Here is a 13,393-nt window from a genome sequence, read left to right as displayed (position 1 = left end):
AGCCAATAGAATACAATTATATTTGGAATAGAGCTAGCTAATGCAATGAATTCACAAACAAATTTTGTACTCTATTTTCCGCGTGGTTTAACTTCCAGTTTTGTCATTGTGTGTGCCTGTATTACATGGTTGGGAGGGCGTAATGAGGGTTAAGTTCGTTCATCACTAATGATATCGCTATATCGATAAATTACAAATAAATATAATAAAAATAACGCGGTCACTATACTTTCAAGGTTTATTAGGATTACCAAGATGATAAGCAAGAGCCTAAGTCCACGAGAGTCTGGAGATCACATCGTAAAGCATGCCAAGCACCTGCGAGTGGTGCCTGAAGGCATCGAAAAGCTTTCCAAGGAAATTCTAGAGGGCCTCCACAGTAAACGCATATGCGTGGATAATTTTTCGCAGCATGAGCTGCATCCAAATCCGGAAGACAGCAAGCCTGAAGCTTATACAGGTGCCGCCGACTGGGTTTTCGTCCTTGATACCCTGAACTTTTGCTTCTGGACACCGAGTGAGTCACATGAACTGATCTCTAAGCAATCTAACCGATCTTTTCATAGATAACTATACGAAATACAAGGTCAATGGCTACACCGGATACTTTGCCCTCTGTGCCGCCATTAAAAGAGCTATCGGTGAAGGCGTAAATGTGACGAGTGCCAAGTTCTACTCTCAGATCGACATGAAGACGGTGGAGCACATATTCCGGTCTGACGATGGCGAGACCAAGATTCCGCTCATCCAGAAACGTATCGACTGTCTTCACGAAGTGGGCAACTGTCTGCTAAAGAAGTACGATGGCCGATTTGAAAATGTGATCAAGGCAGCCGACAAGTCGGCGGTGCGTCTGCTGGAGCTGATTGTGGAGGAGTTCCCCTGTTTCCGGGACCAGGCAGACTTTGCGGGAAAGCGCGTTTCCATCCTGAAACGGGCTCAGATACTTGTCGGCGATATCTGGTCCTGCTACAGAGGCAAAGGCCTAGGCTTCTTCCACGACATTGATCAGATCACCATGTTTGCCGACTACCGCATTCCACAGGTGCTGGTGCACTTCGGCAGCTTGGAGTACACGCCAGAATTGCTAGAGGTGCTCAAAGCAGATACAATTCTGGAGAACGGCGATCCCATGGAGGTGGAGATACGCGGCGCTTCGATATACATAATCGAGCAGGTCAGGGATGAAGTGATGAAAGCCCTGAAGCAAGACCATTCAGAGATCTCGCCATGCGTCAATTCTGTTGTCATTGACCAGTATCTCTGGGACTACAGACGCCAGTACCAGGCAGACTTGGAACATATCCCATTCCACAAGGTCTTGAGCATTTACTATTAACCATAAGCTTGACCACGAATAAACATTTTGGCGGATACGTTAAATTGATTTCCTTTAATTAAACAACGAGCTCTCTTCTAACCAAGATCGGATGCTGTCTGGAATCTACAAAGTAATGGGCTTGGGCTTGCCCTGCTGTGCGGCGATGCGTTCGTTGAACTTCTTCACGGACTCCTCGCGCGACAGATTACCCTTGCGGGCGTACCGCTGGTTGATCAGGAACTTGACATCCATCTGTTCACAAAGAGAAGCCGGGTTAGCATATGTGCACTCATATAGAGTATATTAATTCTGTCTACTTACGCCCATGGTGGACTCGTGGCGCTTACGCATGGGGCGCTTGATGCCATTGCGATGGGCCTTCTTGTTCTGGTTGTGGTTTGTGTGATTCTTTGACTTGGCCATCTCAAACTATTTTTGCATAGCGAATATCCGAACATCCAAGGGTGGGCGTAGCATGAAAACAGAAAATATTCCACATTACAAATAGTTTAAAGCACGGGTAACACATTAACACTTCTAGATTTCGTCGATTTGTTGCGAAAATCAACAATTTGCCGGATTTTTTATTGAAAATAATTTCCTTTGCGACCTACGTTTTTGACACTTCAGCGGAAAAGAAGAGGAAGAAGAGGATTTTGCTGTCAACAACAATGAAAATAAACTATCGATAGTCTTTTGATCGATGTGTGGTATGCGATAGTCACTCATTTTTTCATTGATAGTTTCATTGATACCGATAACTCGTTTCATTATTTCATTGATAATTTCATTATTTTCGATTGCTTCCAAAAATTTGCAAAATTTTAAACAACAAAAAATGCCGCTAACTGCAGAGAGTGCAGCTCAACAGATTCAGGTAAGCCAAGATGATGATGAATGACAGGGAGTAGTTACATTTACTTTGTGCTTGTCCCGTAGGATCGCTTGAAAGATATTCAGCAGCAGATTCACATTGTTGATGAGGAGCGCCGCCGGGCAGAGAACTCCATCTCCACTCTGGTGCGGTCGCTTCAGACAAACAATGCAAAGGTGAAACCCCTGCTTAAGGCCAGCATGTTGGAGACCTCGCAGGAGGAGGCCACCATCCGAGCCGCTCTCGCCAAAATCCACGAAATTCGGAGCATTCGCAACGAACGTCGCATTCAGGGTGAGTTGAAGCTAAGGTGAAACTGCGCTCTTGATAAAATATCCTGCTTTTGTCTTATCCTTTCACACAGCTCGCAATGCTGGCAACAAAGAAGCCATTCGTCGAGGAGCCCTCATGAAAATGGTGCAACTATCTGCCCAAACTTTGCCTCTTTTTGTGAGCAAGCCAGGCGAACGGGCTCCAGCCTTGTGCGGAGCTATTCCAGCTGAGGGAAACTATGTGGCCAAGGTGAGTGCCAGTCTTTTGTTGAGATGGGAATGACTTACAAGGATATTGTCTGCTCTCTCCCGAAAGGTGGGCGACAACGTAGCTGCTTTGGCAAAAGGCATCGATGAAGAGGAGAACTGGATACTGGCGGAGGTGGTTCAGTTTTTGCAACGACAAAATAAGTACGATGTGATTGATATTGATGAAGAGCAAAAGGACCGGCATGTTCTCAGCAAAAGGAAAGTTATTCCGCTGCCCCTGATGCGTGCCAATCCGGAGACCGATGGTCACGCTCTGTTTCCCAAGGACACTGTAGTGATGGCTTTGTATCCACAAACGACCTGTTTCTACAAGGCCATTGTACACCGCCTGCCTGCCACTGCCACAGAAGAGTATGATGTGCTCTTCGAGGACTCTTCCTATATGAATGGCTATGCAGAGCCCCTGCCCGTAGCCCAGCGCTATGTCATTGCTTATCGGCCCACAAAGAAAGGCGCCAGCAGCGGCAGTGGTAATCTCTCATCGGCATAGATGTCAATAATTCATAACTATATAAATAAATATTAATTTAAATTTAATGTTTCTGTAATTCGAATTTCCGCATATTTTGACCAGTTCACAGTCACGAAATTATCGATAGGACTGTGAATAGCACTCAAAATTCTTGTGACGTGACCATCAGCTGTTTTGACTGTTATCAGATATCGGTTCAAATTCTCATCAATAAAGTCCAATAAGAAACTGGAAAATGTCTGTAAATGGTTCGATAGAGACTGTCAATGCAAATTCAGAGTGCTTCGATATTGAAAAAGTGGCCGAGCTGTTCGCCAGCAGTCTCCTCGGAGAAGATGACGTCCTCTTGGACGCCTACCTGGCGGCCTACGAAGAAATTATGAAGTAAGAATAGCCTGGAGGGAACGCCTTGGAACATCAACTCTTACCTTTGTTGTGTCGATTGCAGGTTCTTCCAGCTTATGGGCAGCATCTTTGGCTTCGTGAGCAGCGATGTTCGCGAAAAAATAGATATTCTGTACGAGCTACGAAAGACTGATACCGAGGAGCAAAAGTATTTCGAGACCTTTAATGCAATGCTGGTTTATGAGAGGGACGCTAATCTGCTGTCCTCAAAAGGCTATGTGTCGGGTAGCCGCACTCTGCTGCGTCTCCATCGTGGCCTTGGTTGGTTGGCTAGCTTTTGTTGCTCTAAACTTTTGCCACATTTGCTGATTGTCTTTGTTCTCTTATCTAGAGTTTTTCTACGAGTTTCTGAAGCGCCTGCAAGATCTGCAGAACGAGGAGAAAACTTCGGGCGTGTGCAGAGCGGCCTATGACGACACACTTGGTAAGCATCATGCATTTTTAATAAGAAAGGGCGCCCGCCTGGCCATGTATGCGATGCCATCACGTGGAGATCTGCTCACTCGCGTCTGCCAGGATGTGCCCAGTGCCATTGCGTTGCTGCCGGAAATGCTTGGGAACACCCGGAAGGTCTACGACCGCACGGAACAGCTCTACACGTTGCACGATCTCCACAATTTGCCTTAAAGTTTATCCAAATTTTCTGTATATACATATATATCGTAAATTACAAGTGTTCGTTGTAGCCTAATTCATGTTTGTGCATTTTAGCATTAAGCAAAAAGCCAAATCCGTATTAGCCATTAATGTGCCTTATCCCCTGTGGCCTGTGGCACGTTCTGTGTATCGTGTATCATTGCTTTTATACCTCCTGTACTTGTAGTTGAAGATCATAAAGGTTTAGTCATGAATGAACTACCAAACTGGTGTTATCTGGGTCTATTGAACTGCTGGCCAAACATCTAGTTTCGTGTCTGGCCCAAAACTAATAGTAGTAGCATAATAATTGTGCTCGATAAGATAAGAATAATTTTGTGTGTGTGTCTCCCGCCGGTAATGAGATCCATCATAAAGGCCACATTTGGGGCTATGGCTGTGCGTTCTGGAATTATCACACCGTGTGCCAAAACAATGGCCAATAAAAAAGGCCTTTATCCAGATCTCACACAGAATCCCCTGAAGATTTATAGAGAAAGCCCAAAAACTGCTGCACTCTGCTGCAATGGCGGACATCATAATTGCAGACCAACCTGGCCATCGATTACGTCTTAGTCACTATCACTCTACGACTATCAAAGAGCTAGCCGGCAGCCAGAGAACTAGCCAAGTGGGTTGCCCACTTTATCGCTTGTCGCACGTTGTGCCTAGTGCAAAAGCTTATAAGATGGTGGCTCCACCGGCCACAGCAATCAGCAGGCAGACGTCACAGCTCCCGACACAGTCTGGGGAGCATTTAAAAGAGCTGTCATGGCCAGAAGTGGTTCACTTGTACTCCGTCAACCGTCGAACAATGGATGCATCCAAGCAGACGAACCCTAAACGGGCGACAAATCCCTTCCTAAAAGCAAATATTATATCCAAGTGGTTATTCCTGTGAGTTACCTTTAGTTCTCCGCTCGCCGCTCTCCTTTGTTGTTTTGTGTTCTGTGGACAAGTGTAAATCCCTAGCCGGAAGCTATTATATCTGACAGTCATAGACATGGCCATGGTCAACCAGTGAGCGCGTGGATCGTTTGATTTGCTTGTTGTGATACAAGTTGTGAGTGTTTGTGATAAGCTCTCAAGTGGTATAGTGCCTGAATAGTTAAGATATTCGGCCTCGGCCCTGTGGCAGGATCCATAATAACCAATCAAGTGAATTATACGAGTAAATAAATCAGTGCCCCCGAAAGTGTGCCTCAAATTGGTTTACCGATCTTAAATAATTCAAGAATATGTAGTACAAATATCGCCTATATGTATCATCATTCCTGTTGATAGGCACGTAGTAATGCTAGGGCTCATGGTGCCTGTCATCCTTAAGTCCCCCATCGATGATAAATTGATTAGATATTCCCGTAGCATATGACTTATCAGTTTGGTTTTCTCCTACCTACTCCTTTCTGCCAGGTGGATGGGCAATGTGTTCGCCAAGGGAAGACGCGAGCAGTTGGATGCCAACGAGCTGTACGAGCATCTGCCGAGCTTCGACAGTGAATCACTGACCAGGCATCTGCAGCCCCACTGGGAGCAGGAGTCGCGAAAGAAAAGCCCCAGCCTTATGTGCCTGATCTTCCGGGTCTATGGCTGGCAGTTTGTGCCCATTTGTGTGCTCTACTCAGCGCTGGAGATAGCCATACAGTGAGCAATGCAAATTAAACCACAAAGAATGCTTTTGCAATGGATATCTCGTTGCAGTTCCTTTCAGCCTTTGCTGCTGGGCGGCCTTATCTCGTACTTTGCCCAGGGACAGACGACCATCAGCAAGGAGAGCGCCTATTTGTATGCCACGGGCATCGTGCTGTGCTCGCTCATCACCTCCTTGGTATTTCACCCATTCATGTTCTACGTGTTTGCGGTGGGCACACGGATACGCCTGGCCTGCGCCGGTCTCGTCTACAGGAAGTGTCTGCGCGCCTCGGCCAGCAGTGGTGAGGGTCTGGGCGCCCAGGCCATCTCCGTGATGTCCATCGATCTGTCGCAGTTCGATCTTACCTTCTACTTCTTTCACGATCTGTGGAAGGGGCCCGTGGAGGCCTGCATCTTTGGGTACATCATGTACCGCCAGATTGGCTGGACATCCCTCATTGGCATTGCCTTCATTGTGGTCCTGATACCCCTACAGGCATGGGCGGCCAAGGCAGCCGCCCACTTCCGATCGCAGTCGGCCAAACATCGCGATGAGCGCGTCAAGCTGATGAATGAGATCATCAGCGCCATTCAGGTGATCAAGATGTATGCCTGGGAGAAGACCTTTGGGCGACTGATTGCCGCCGTGAGGCAGCTGGAGGTTAAGGCTATCCGGGGATCAATGAGTATCTACGCGGCGCTGCAGTGCACCAACATGATCTCGAAGATATCGCTCTTCCTCAGCCTCATCGCCTATGTCTATGTGGGCGATGTCGTCACCGCCAAGAAGGTGTTCATACTCTCCTCCTACTACAGTCTCCTGAACGATTCCCTGCTCCACTACTGGCCCATGGCCATTACCACCTGGGCCCAGACTCTGGTGAGTGCTGGCCGCGTCGTCGACTTCCTGCAGCAGACTGAAAAGCCCACAGAGGAGGGCTGCTGCCAGGACAATCCCGGACTGCAGCTGGAGACGCAGTCGGAGAAGGAGAAACCCATGAAGAGAGGCCGCCTGCACTGCGTGAAGAGCGAGGTGAAATCCCTTAGCTTCAAGAATGTCAGCGCCAGTTGGGAGAAGCCCAGCACGAAGCAACGCCGGAGGACGCACATCCACGGCATCTCCTTCGATGCCAAGTCGGATCAGTTTGTGGGCATCGTTGGCAACGTGGGATCCGGCAAGAGCACGCTCCTCCACGCCATTCTGGGCGAAATCGAGCTGATGGAGGGACGGGTGGAGATTCACGGACGGATCAGCTATGCCGCCCAGCAGCCGTGGGTTTTCCAGGGCAGCATCCGCGAGAACATACTCTTTGTGGAGCCCTACGACGAGCAGCGCTACCGTTCGGTGATCCATGCATGCCAGCTGGAGCGGGACCTGGAGCTGCTGCCACGTGGCGATGCCACCGTTGTGGGGGAGCGAGGCATCAGCCTGAGTGGAGGACAGAAGGCCAGGATTGCCCTGGCAAGGGCTGTCTATCGACAGGCGGACATCTACCTGTTCGACGATCCCCTGGCGGCAGTGGATGCCCAGGTGGGCAAGCTGCTGATGGACAAGTGCTTCAATAGGCTGCTCAGTGGAAAGATGCGCATCCTGGTCACCCACCATGTGCAGCTGCTGAAGCATGTGGACCACCTGCTGCTGCTGGAATCGGGCTGCCTCACGCAGCAGGGCAGCTACGACCAGCTGAAGGATGTGATCAGCCACCATGCGGCCCTCGATCTGGAAGCCATCGAGTCGGACAAGCAGCAGGTGAAGCGAGTGCTCAGCCAGGTGGACAGGACCTCCAAGCTGTCGACCAAAAGCAACGAAGCTGACGCGAACAGCACCGAACAGGATGAGGATGCACACGCCGAGCGTCAGCTTCAGGGAGCCGTGAGCTACGAAACATACAAGTCCTACTTCCGGGCCCTGGGTGCTCCGTTCCTCGTGTGCCTGGTGCTGGCCATGTTCATACTCGCCCGCGGCTGCCAGGCGGCCATGGATATCTTCATCTCGCGCTGGGCCACCTGGGAGGAGGATCGCAGCTACGACTCCGTGAACGAGTACGAGGCCACGCGTACCAAGATGGTCACCTGGTACACTGTCCTGCTGCTGTGCACCCTCGCCCTGTACCTGCTGCGCACCTTTGGCTTCTTCTTCATGTGTCTGCGCATCTCCCTGCGGCTGCACGATCAGCTCTACCAGGGCATCATACGTGCCTGGATGCACTTCTTCAATGTGAATCCCTCGGGTCGCGTGCTCAACCGCTTCTCCAGCGACATACAGAATGTGGATGTGTCCCTGCCGCAGGCCATGATGGATTGCCTCCAGTTCCTGGTGGATGTGGTGGCCGTTGTGGTGATTGTGGCCATTGCCAACTATTGGCTGCTCATCCCAGCTGCCGTAATGGCGCTGCTCCTGTACCTCTGCCGGTCCCTCTACATGGGAGCCAGTCGCAGCCTGAAGCGCATCGAGAGCATGAGTAAGTTCGATATTCTATTCCGAATGCAGCGCCCCTAGCTCACGTTTCTTTTCCCCCTGCCAATCCAGCTCGGAGTCCCATCTACTCCCATACGAATCAAACGTTCCATGGCCATACCACCATACGATCGATGGACGCCATGCCGCAGCTGGAGCAGACCTTTTATGGACACCAGAACACAAACTCCTCGGCCCTGTTCCTCTACGTGAGCGCCAATCGGGCCTTCTCCTTCTGGACGGATCTCATCTGTGTGGTCTACATCCTGGCCGTCACCTTCAGTTTCCTGGTGATTAACCAGACGTTCTACAGTGGCGATGTGGGCCTGGCCATCACACAGTCAATGACTCTGGTGATTATGTGCCAGTGGGGCATGCGGCAGACGGCGGAGATGGAGAACAATATGACCAGTGTGGAGCGGGTGCTGGAGTACGCACAGATGCCGTCGGAGCCACCACTGGAGACGCCTGCGAGTGTGAAACTTTCGCCGGAATGGCCACAGGCGGGTCATCTTCGTTTCCGGGAGCTGCGCATGCGTTACTCCCCCGAAGACGAGGACATACTTCGAGGCCTGAACTTTGAATCGCAGCCCATGGAGAAGATCGGCATTGTGGGACGCACGGGAGCGGGAAAGTCCTCCATCATTCAGGCCCTGTTTCGACTGGCTGTCAATGAGGGCACCATCGAGATCGATGGCCAGGACATTGCCCAGTTGGGTCTGCACGATCTGCGAAGTCGCATATCGATTATACCCCAGGATCCCGTTCTGTTCTCGGGCACACTGCGCTTCAACCTCGATCCGTTTGGCGAGAAGAGCGACGAGGCGATGTGGAGTGCCTTGGATGACGTGAAGCTGAAGAAATATGTGTCCAGTCTGGAGGGAGGTCTGGCCTGTCGCATGCAGGATGGTGGCTCCAATTTCAGCATGGGCCAGAGGCAGCTGGTGTGCCTGGCTCGTGCCATACTCCGACAGAATCGGGTTCTCGTTATGGATGAGGCAACGGCCAATGTGGACACCGAGTAAGCAGCTTCTTTTCAAATGTCCTTGGTTCCCTGATTAACTTTTATTCCTTTTCGCTCTTCCTGTAGGACGGATGGCCTGATCCAAGAGACAATTCAGACAAAGTTTGCCCGCTGCACAGTCCTAACGATTGCTCATAGACTGCATACGGTGATGGACAACGACAGCGTCCTGGTAATGGATGCTGGCCAGATTGTTGAGTTCGGGGCACCGCACAAGCTGCTGCAGCGTCCCGGGGGTGCTCTGCTCAAGCTCGTCAGTCAAAATGATGCAGCCACCGTGAAGTATCTGAAGAGGATTGCCGCCGAAAGCTACGTCCGCAGGAACAAAGATGGTACACTCACAGAAGTCGATGAAAGATTGGTCGAATGAGCATGGGTGATGCCAGGCGAAAGAGGAACTCAAGCAAACAGCGAGTCCGTCCGGCAGTGACCAGAAAAAGACATTAAGTTCAGAAAGTGGACTGCCAGCCGTGGGGGCGGACGGTCCTTCCGTTTTTATTGATGTACGAAAAGTGTACGGATAAACTGTATTTACATAGCAGTAGAATTACGCTATAACTAATGATAGTTCGGCACCTAAAACGAAGAGACTCTGGCACATACGCACACACACAAGATTACAAAATATATATATAGTATATATCGTATATCGTATAGTATATATGTATAGTATTTGTACGCAATATATCAAAAGTGTAAACTTGAAAGATAGCTTAGGATAATGGTTAACATTCCGGCTGGTTAAACGAATACATACATTTAAAATAACATTAGTGATACGACGACATGTACTATAATGGGTAGGATAAAACTAAAATCAGATCGGCTCTGATACTCGCACGCTCTCGAATGGAAACGGAACGCTTCTTCTTTATGAATGCTATACAATGCACTATGTACACAGAACGGTGGTTATCAAAATATGTAATAAATATGGTCAGACAAATCAACATCAGACTCGAGGTCCGCCTCCTGTTATTCGATGCGAATGCGCGTCGGGGATCTGCGCAGCGAGGCAAACTCCTTAACGACTAGTCGACCCAGCAGCAGCATGGCAATGATGTCGGCTATGATCAGCATATGAAAGACATTCTGCCAGCCTGTGGTTGAGATCAGCCCCGCCAGCAGTGGCCCCACAGCTGCACCAATCGAACCAGTGCCATCGATGATGGCCGTCACAGTGGCCAGAGCATTTGCATTACCCTCCAAGGAGCTGTGCTGGCCCAGTTCTGCGCTCACCGATGTCGTGATCAATGCATACGGCCCGTTCACAAAGATGCCGACCACAATGAGCAGCAGCACGCTGATCGACACCGACAATGCGCCGTACTGTTGATACAACAGAAGCTGAAGGGAAATGGAAATTACTCGTCATTACACAATACTGAATGGGCCTGTTCATGCAGAGACTTACAATGGGGGAGGCTATGAAGAGCATGCCCGTGCAGATGGTGGCCGACATTCCAGTGAGATCGGATATGTAGCCCGCAGCTATGGCCCCGAAAATGCCACCCACATCGAAGAGCGTGGACAGATCAGCGGACAGCGTGGGACTCAATGTGCCTGCCATAATATATAAGTTTATTAATTAACTTTTCAATTGCCCAGAGGAAGTCTTTATACTCACTGGAAGACTGTATGTACAAGGGCAGCCAGTACATGAAGGTGTAGCTGACCAGCTTGGTGAAGAACAAACACAACGAGAACTCCACAACGCCGGGTATATATAGAGCATCGATGAGACTGATGGGACGACCGGCTCCGTGCTCCCTCTGATGGCTCTGCGACTGAGAACGAGCCAGGATTGGTGTGCGCTCCGTTGGCGTCGATCTGTAGCTGATTTCCTGCAAAAGTAAGAGAGATTACACTTTCGATTGATTCGTGGAGATTCGTGGGGCAAAGCATGCAAAAATTACAGAAGCGAAGCAGTCAATAGGGAAAGCAAACATTGAATCCATGCACTTACGGTTTCTGGAATGCCATACCCAGACCTGACCACCAACTACAGCCGAGCAAACACGCGAACATGGATACACTTAAGAAATTAAATTCACCAAAAAATAGGGACAATCCGAGGCCCATTTGTTCTCGCTTGGATTAGCCATCATTGCCGAAAGCGAATACTTACGGCAGCGTTGTGGCGCACCTGTTCCTCGTCGTCGTTCTCCTCGTCCGAGTCGTTGGTAACGTGACGCTCGCTCACGCTTGCCGCAGAGCAGCCCACAATCTCGGGCTGATCCACCAGGAACAGGAAGAGCAGAAAGCCAACGGCGCCAATGATTATGCCAGGCACGACAAAGGACATGGCCCAATCGCTTTCCAGATAATGCGCAGCTATCAAGGTGCCCAATATGTTGCCAATGGATGTGTGACTGTTCCAAATGCCGAAGATGAGGCCGCGCTTCGATTTGCCAAACCAGCGACCCACCAGCGTGACCACGCCTGGCCAGCCCGTGGTCTGGAATATGCCTGCAAAGATCTGGACGAGGATGAAGTACCAGAGACTGTGTATGTTGGAGGTGCGGGCAATGCCAAACATGTACGTAAACACGCCAGTGAGGATCATGCCCATCGACAGGAAGTAGCGCAGAGAAACGCGCTCCGCCACAAATCCAGACGCGAACATGGCAATGGCGTACATGAAGAGAAACGCCGAGTCCAGCATGCTGAACAGTTTGTTGGCATCGGGGCCATCTGTGGTTGATACAAGGGGGTGTTATTCGGGCATAAAATCAATGCAACAAACCTACCAAAAGGAGCATAGCCACAGTCCTGGCCTTCGTGCAGCTGGGCAGCCTGTGCAGATGAACAGTTACCCTGGAGCACCGATTTGACCACCGAAATCGGCTTCCGGCACATGTGATAGCAGGCATAGGCAAGGAAAGTCAGCACAAAAATGGACACCTTGTAGCTGGAAAATAGAATCCTTTTAAATCTTTTCACCTCTTCGGACAGCGCGGAATACTTACAGTAGATCTCGGCGGGCGTGCAGGCGGGGGCAGCATTGTCGCGACAATTTCTGCACTATCCGTATGCCGAAGGGTATGTCGTTGTAGTTGTTGCTCATTTTGCGCGTTCGTCCGCCTCCCAGTGTTAGTCGCATCGACTGGCACAGCCGTTGTGTGGAAAAGCAGCTGCACACGTCCAGCGAACAGGGCGACGTGATGTCTTCGTTCTAAAAGCTACCTACAAAAACAGAGAGTGCGAACAATCGCAAGCTGGGATCAACAGGTAGTTGGGTGACTCAACGGGCAGCTGTCGGCAGGTAGAGTGGGTTGGCCTTTTGTGGTTTTTTCCGGAGGCCATAGAGTTTCGGGTGAAGAGCGAGTTTTATATTTCTTTTATCGCAAACGGAGCCACATATGTATGTATGTATAGTGTGTCTTGTTTGCGTCGTCGTTTGGCCGACCCACCAACAATCGCTCAAACAATGACAGCCCAAGTCATTCTAAATGTCTCCAGTATCGCAATTGTAAATGTGCTTCCGCTCGGTACTCAAATTTTGCTGAGTTGGCGAATTTCAGAAACGCAGTTAGCTAGAGTTCGGGAGTCGGTCGGGTCTATTGTGTTTCTAACAGATAACAGACACCGCAAACTACAAGTTTATTATATTCCTCAGCATTATCATCTTGCTGTACGCTTGGTAACTGCATAGATTTATCTTGCACAATGGAAGTTTTTATACTAGCGCAACAATAGTTGTTGTTATCTGTCACACAATTTAAGGGTATCCGTGGGTCGACGTCGACCTGCTGCTGTTATTTCGATTGGGTTTGTTGACAGCCCCTGGACTGATTTTTGACAGATTGGTTTGGATTGACAAAGCCACGTTTAACAACTAAGATTGTCGTTAATATTTACCGTTGAACAAACATTAAACTATTCAAACTTCTTAACTAAACAAATTAGAGGTGTCAAACCATCGAGGGCACTATCGATAGTATCGATATTTTACTGATGCCTCTACTATCGACAGTTTCTCAACTATCATGATAGTATCGAGCTACAGTCGTTGCGCTTTTGATATGT

The 13,393-nt window shown here is 49.5% G+C and overlaps 6 protein-coding genes across 9 annotated transcripts; 4 read left to right on the top strand and 2 right to left on the bottom strand.

Annotated features, from left to right (window-relative positions):
- The first annotated feature begins 186 nt into the window (after positions 1 to 186).
- Positions 187 to 1,400, top strand: LOC111079315 (queuosine salvage protein). The gene is made up of 2 exons (XM_022374461.2): positions 187 to 517; positions 567 to 1,400. Exons 1-2 carry the CDS (start codon positions 256 to 258, stop codon positions 1,337 to 1,339), a joined length of 1,035 nt encoding a protein of 344 aa, XP_022230153.2. The 5' UTR covers positions 187 to 255; the 3' UTR covers positions 1,340 to 1,400.
- Positions 1,375 to 1,953, bottom strand: LOC111079316 (60S ribosomal protein L29). The gene is made up of 3 exons (XM_022374463.2): positions 1,936 to 1,953; positions 1,643 to 1,750; positions 1,375 to 1,573 (listed from the first exon to the last, which is right to left on the bottom strand). Exons 2-3 carry the CDS (start codon positions 1,742 to 1,744, stop codon positions 1,445 to 1,447), a joined length of 231 nt encoding a protein of 76 aa, XP_022230155.1. The 5' UTR covers positions 1,745 to 1,750; positions 1,936 to 1,953; the 3' UTR covers positions 1,375 to 1,444.
- A 182-nt stretch (positions 1,954 to 2,135) lies between these two features.
- Positions 2,136 to 3,424, top strand: LOC111079304 (SAGA-associated factor 29). Its single transcript, XM_022374429.2, has 4 exons — positions 2,136 to 2,198; positions 2,261 to 2,489; positions 2,560 to 2,717; positions 2,784 to 3,424. Exons 1-4 carry the CDS (start codon positions 2,160 to 2,162, stop codon positions 3,225 to 3,227), a joined length of 870 nt encoding a protein of 289 aa, XP_022230121.1. The 5' UTR covers positions 2,136 to 2,159; the 3' UTR covers positions 3,228 to 3,424.
- On the top strand, positions 3,325 to 4,305 carry LOC111082056 (ceramide-1-phosphate transfer protein). The gene is made up of 3 exons (XM_022378232.2): positions 3,325 to 3,593; positions 3,658 to 3,875; positions 3,946 to 4,305. The coding sequence occupies exons 1-3, from the start codon at positions 3,445 to 3,447 to the stop codon at positions 4,239 to 4,241; spliced, it is 663 nt and encodes a 220-aa protein (XP_022233924.1). The 5' UTR covers positions 3,325 to 3,444; the 3' UTR covers positions 4,242 to 4,305.
- A 749-nt stretch (positions 4,306 to 5,054) lies between these two features.
- Positions 5,055 to 10,324, top strand: LOC111079299 (probable multidrug resistance-associated protein lethal(2)03659). The gene is made up of 5 exons (XM_022374417.2): positions 5,055 to 5,147; positions 5,664 to 5,894; positions 5,952 to 8,344; positions 8,413 to 9,361; positions 9,431 to 10,324. The coding sequence occupies exons 1-5, from the start codon at positions 5,065 to 5,067 to the stop codon at positions 9,732 to 9,734; spliced, it is 3,960 nt and encodes a 1,319-aa protein (XP_022230109.2). The 5' UTR covers positions 5,055 to 5,064; the 3' UTR covers positions 9,735 to 10,324.
- LOC111079300 (glucose-6-phosphate exchanger SLC37A2) lies at positions 10,197 to 13,310 on the bottom strand. Of its 4 annotated transcripts, none has more exons than XM_022374419.2 (8): positions 13,226 to 13,310; positions 12,334 to 12,550; positions 12,115 to 12,275; positions 11,493 to 12,058; positions 11,331 to 11,366; positions 10,992 to 11,208; positions 10,779 to 10,927; positions 10,197 to 10,711 (listed from the first exon to the last, which is right to left on the bottom strand). In XM_022374419.2, exons 2-8 carry the CDS (start codon positions 12,465 to 12,467, stop codon positions 10,340 to 10,342), a joined length of 1,635 nt encoding a protein of 544 aa, XP_022230111.1. In that variant the 5' UTR covers positions 12,468 to 12,550; positions 13,226 to 13,310; the 3' UTR covers positions 10,197 to 10,339. The 4 variants fall into 4 exon arrangements, with proteins under 4 accessions (XP_022230111.1, XP_022230112.1, XP_022230114.1 ...); XM_022374420.2 differs by lacking the exon at positions 13,226 to 13,310 and adding an exon at positions 12,614 to 13,213; XM_022374422.2 differs by lacking the exons at positions 11,331 to 11,366; positions 13,226 to 13,310 and having other exon boundaries at positions 11,511 to 12,058; positions 12,334 to 13,213.
- Between the last annotated feature and the right edge of the window lie 83 nt (positions 13,311 to 13,393).

Source organism: Drosophila obscura, unplaced genomic scaffold (assembly GCF_018151105.1).
Source record: "Drosophila obscura isolate BZ-5 IFL unplaced genomic scaffold, ASM1815110v1 contig_186, whole genome shotgun sequence".
In the NCBI taxonomy this organism is placed as follows: domain Eukaryota; kingdom Metazoa; phylum Arthropoda; class Insecta; order Diptera; family Drosophilidae; genus Drosophila; species Drosophila obscura.
The sequence above is the reverse complement of the archived record's forward strand: the minus strand, read 5'-3'. Positions and strand labels throughout refer to the sequence as shown.

Coding starts and splice junctions, on each gene's coding strand:
- LOC111079316 (XM_022374463.2), bottom strand. CDS start 1,744: ATGGCCAAGTCAAAGAATCACACAAACCACAACCAGAACAAGAAGGCC. Junction 1,574..1,642: donor GCCACGAGTCCACCATGGGC/GTAAGTAGACAG, acceptor CTTTGTGAACAG/ATGGATGTCAAGTTCCTGAT.
- LOC111079299 (XM_022374417.2), top strand. CDS start 5,065: ATGGATGCATCCAAGCAGACGAACCCTAAACGGGCGACAAATCCCTTC. Junction 5,895..5,951: donor GCGCTGGAGATAGCCATACA/GTGAGCAATGCA, acceptor ATCTCGTTGCAG/TTCCTTTCAGCCTTTGCTGC. Junction 9,362..9,430: donor ACGGCCAATGTGGACACCGA/GTAAGCAGCTTC, acceptor CTCTTCCTGTAG/GACGGATGGCCTGATCCAAG.
- LOC111079304 (XM_022374429.2), top strand. CDS start 2,160: ATGCCGCTAACTGCAGAGAGTGCAGCTCAACAGATTCAG. Junction 2,490..2,559: donor CAACGAACGTCGCATTCAGG/GTGAGTTGAAGC, acceptor CCTTTCACACAG/CTCGCAATGCTGGCAACAAA. Junction 2,718..2,783: donor AGGGAAACTATGTGGCCAAG/GTGAGTGCCAGT, acceptor CTCTCCCGAAAG/GTGGGCGACAACGTAGCTGC.
- LOC111079300 (XM_022374419.2), bottom strand. CDS start 12,467: ATGCGACTAACACTGGGAGGCGGACGAACGCGCAAAATGAGCAACAAC. Junction 10,928..10,991: donor CTTGTACATACAGTCTTCCA/GTGAGTATAAAG, acceptor ATATTATGGCAG/GCACATTGAGTCCCACGCTG. Junction 10,712..10,778: donor TCTTCATAGCCTCCCCCATT/GTAAGTCTCTGC, acceptor ATTTCCCTTCAG/CTTCTGTTGTATCAACAGTA.
- LOC111079315 (XM_022374461.2), top strand. CDS start 256: ATGATAAGCAAGAGCCTAAGTCCACGAGAGTCTGGAGATCACATCGTA. Junction 518..566: donor CTTTTGCTTCTGGACACCGA/GTGAGTCACATG, acceptor ATCTTTTCATAG/ATAACTATACGAAATACAAG.
- LOC111082056 (XM_022378232.2), top strand. CDS start 3,445: ATGTCTGTAAATGGTTCGATAGAGACTGTCAATGCAAATTCAGAGTGC. Junction 3,594..3,657: donor GCCTACGAAGAAATTATGAA/GTAAGAATAGCC, acceptor TGTCGATTGCAG/GTTCTTCCAGCTTATGGGCA. Junction 3,876..3,945: donor GCGTCTCCATCGTGGCCTTG/GTTGGTTGGCTA, acceptor TCTCTTATCTAG/AGTTTTTCTACGAGTTTCTG.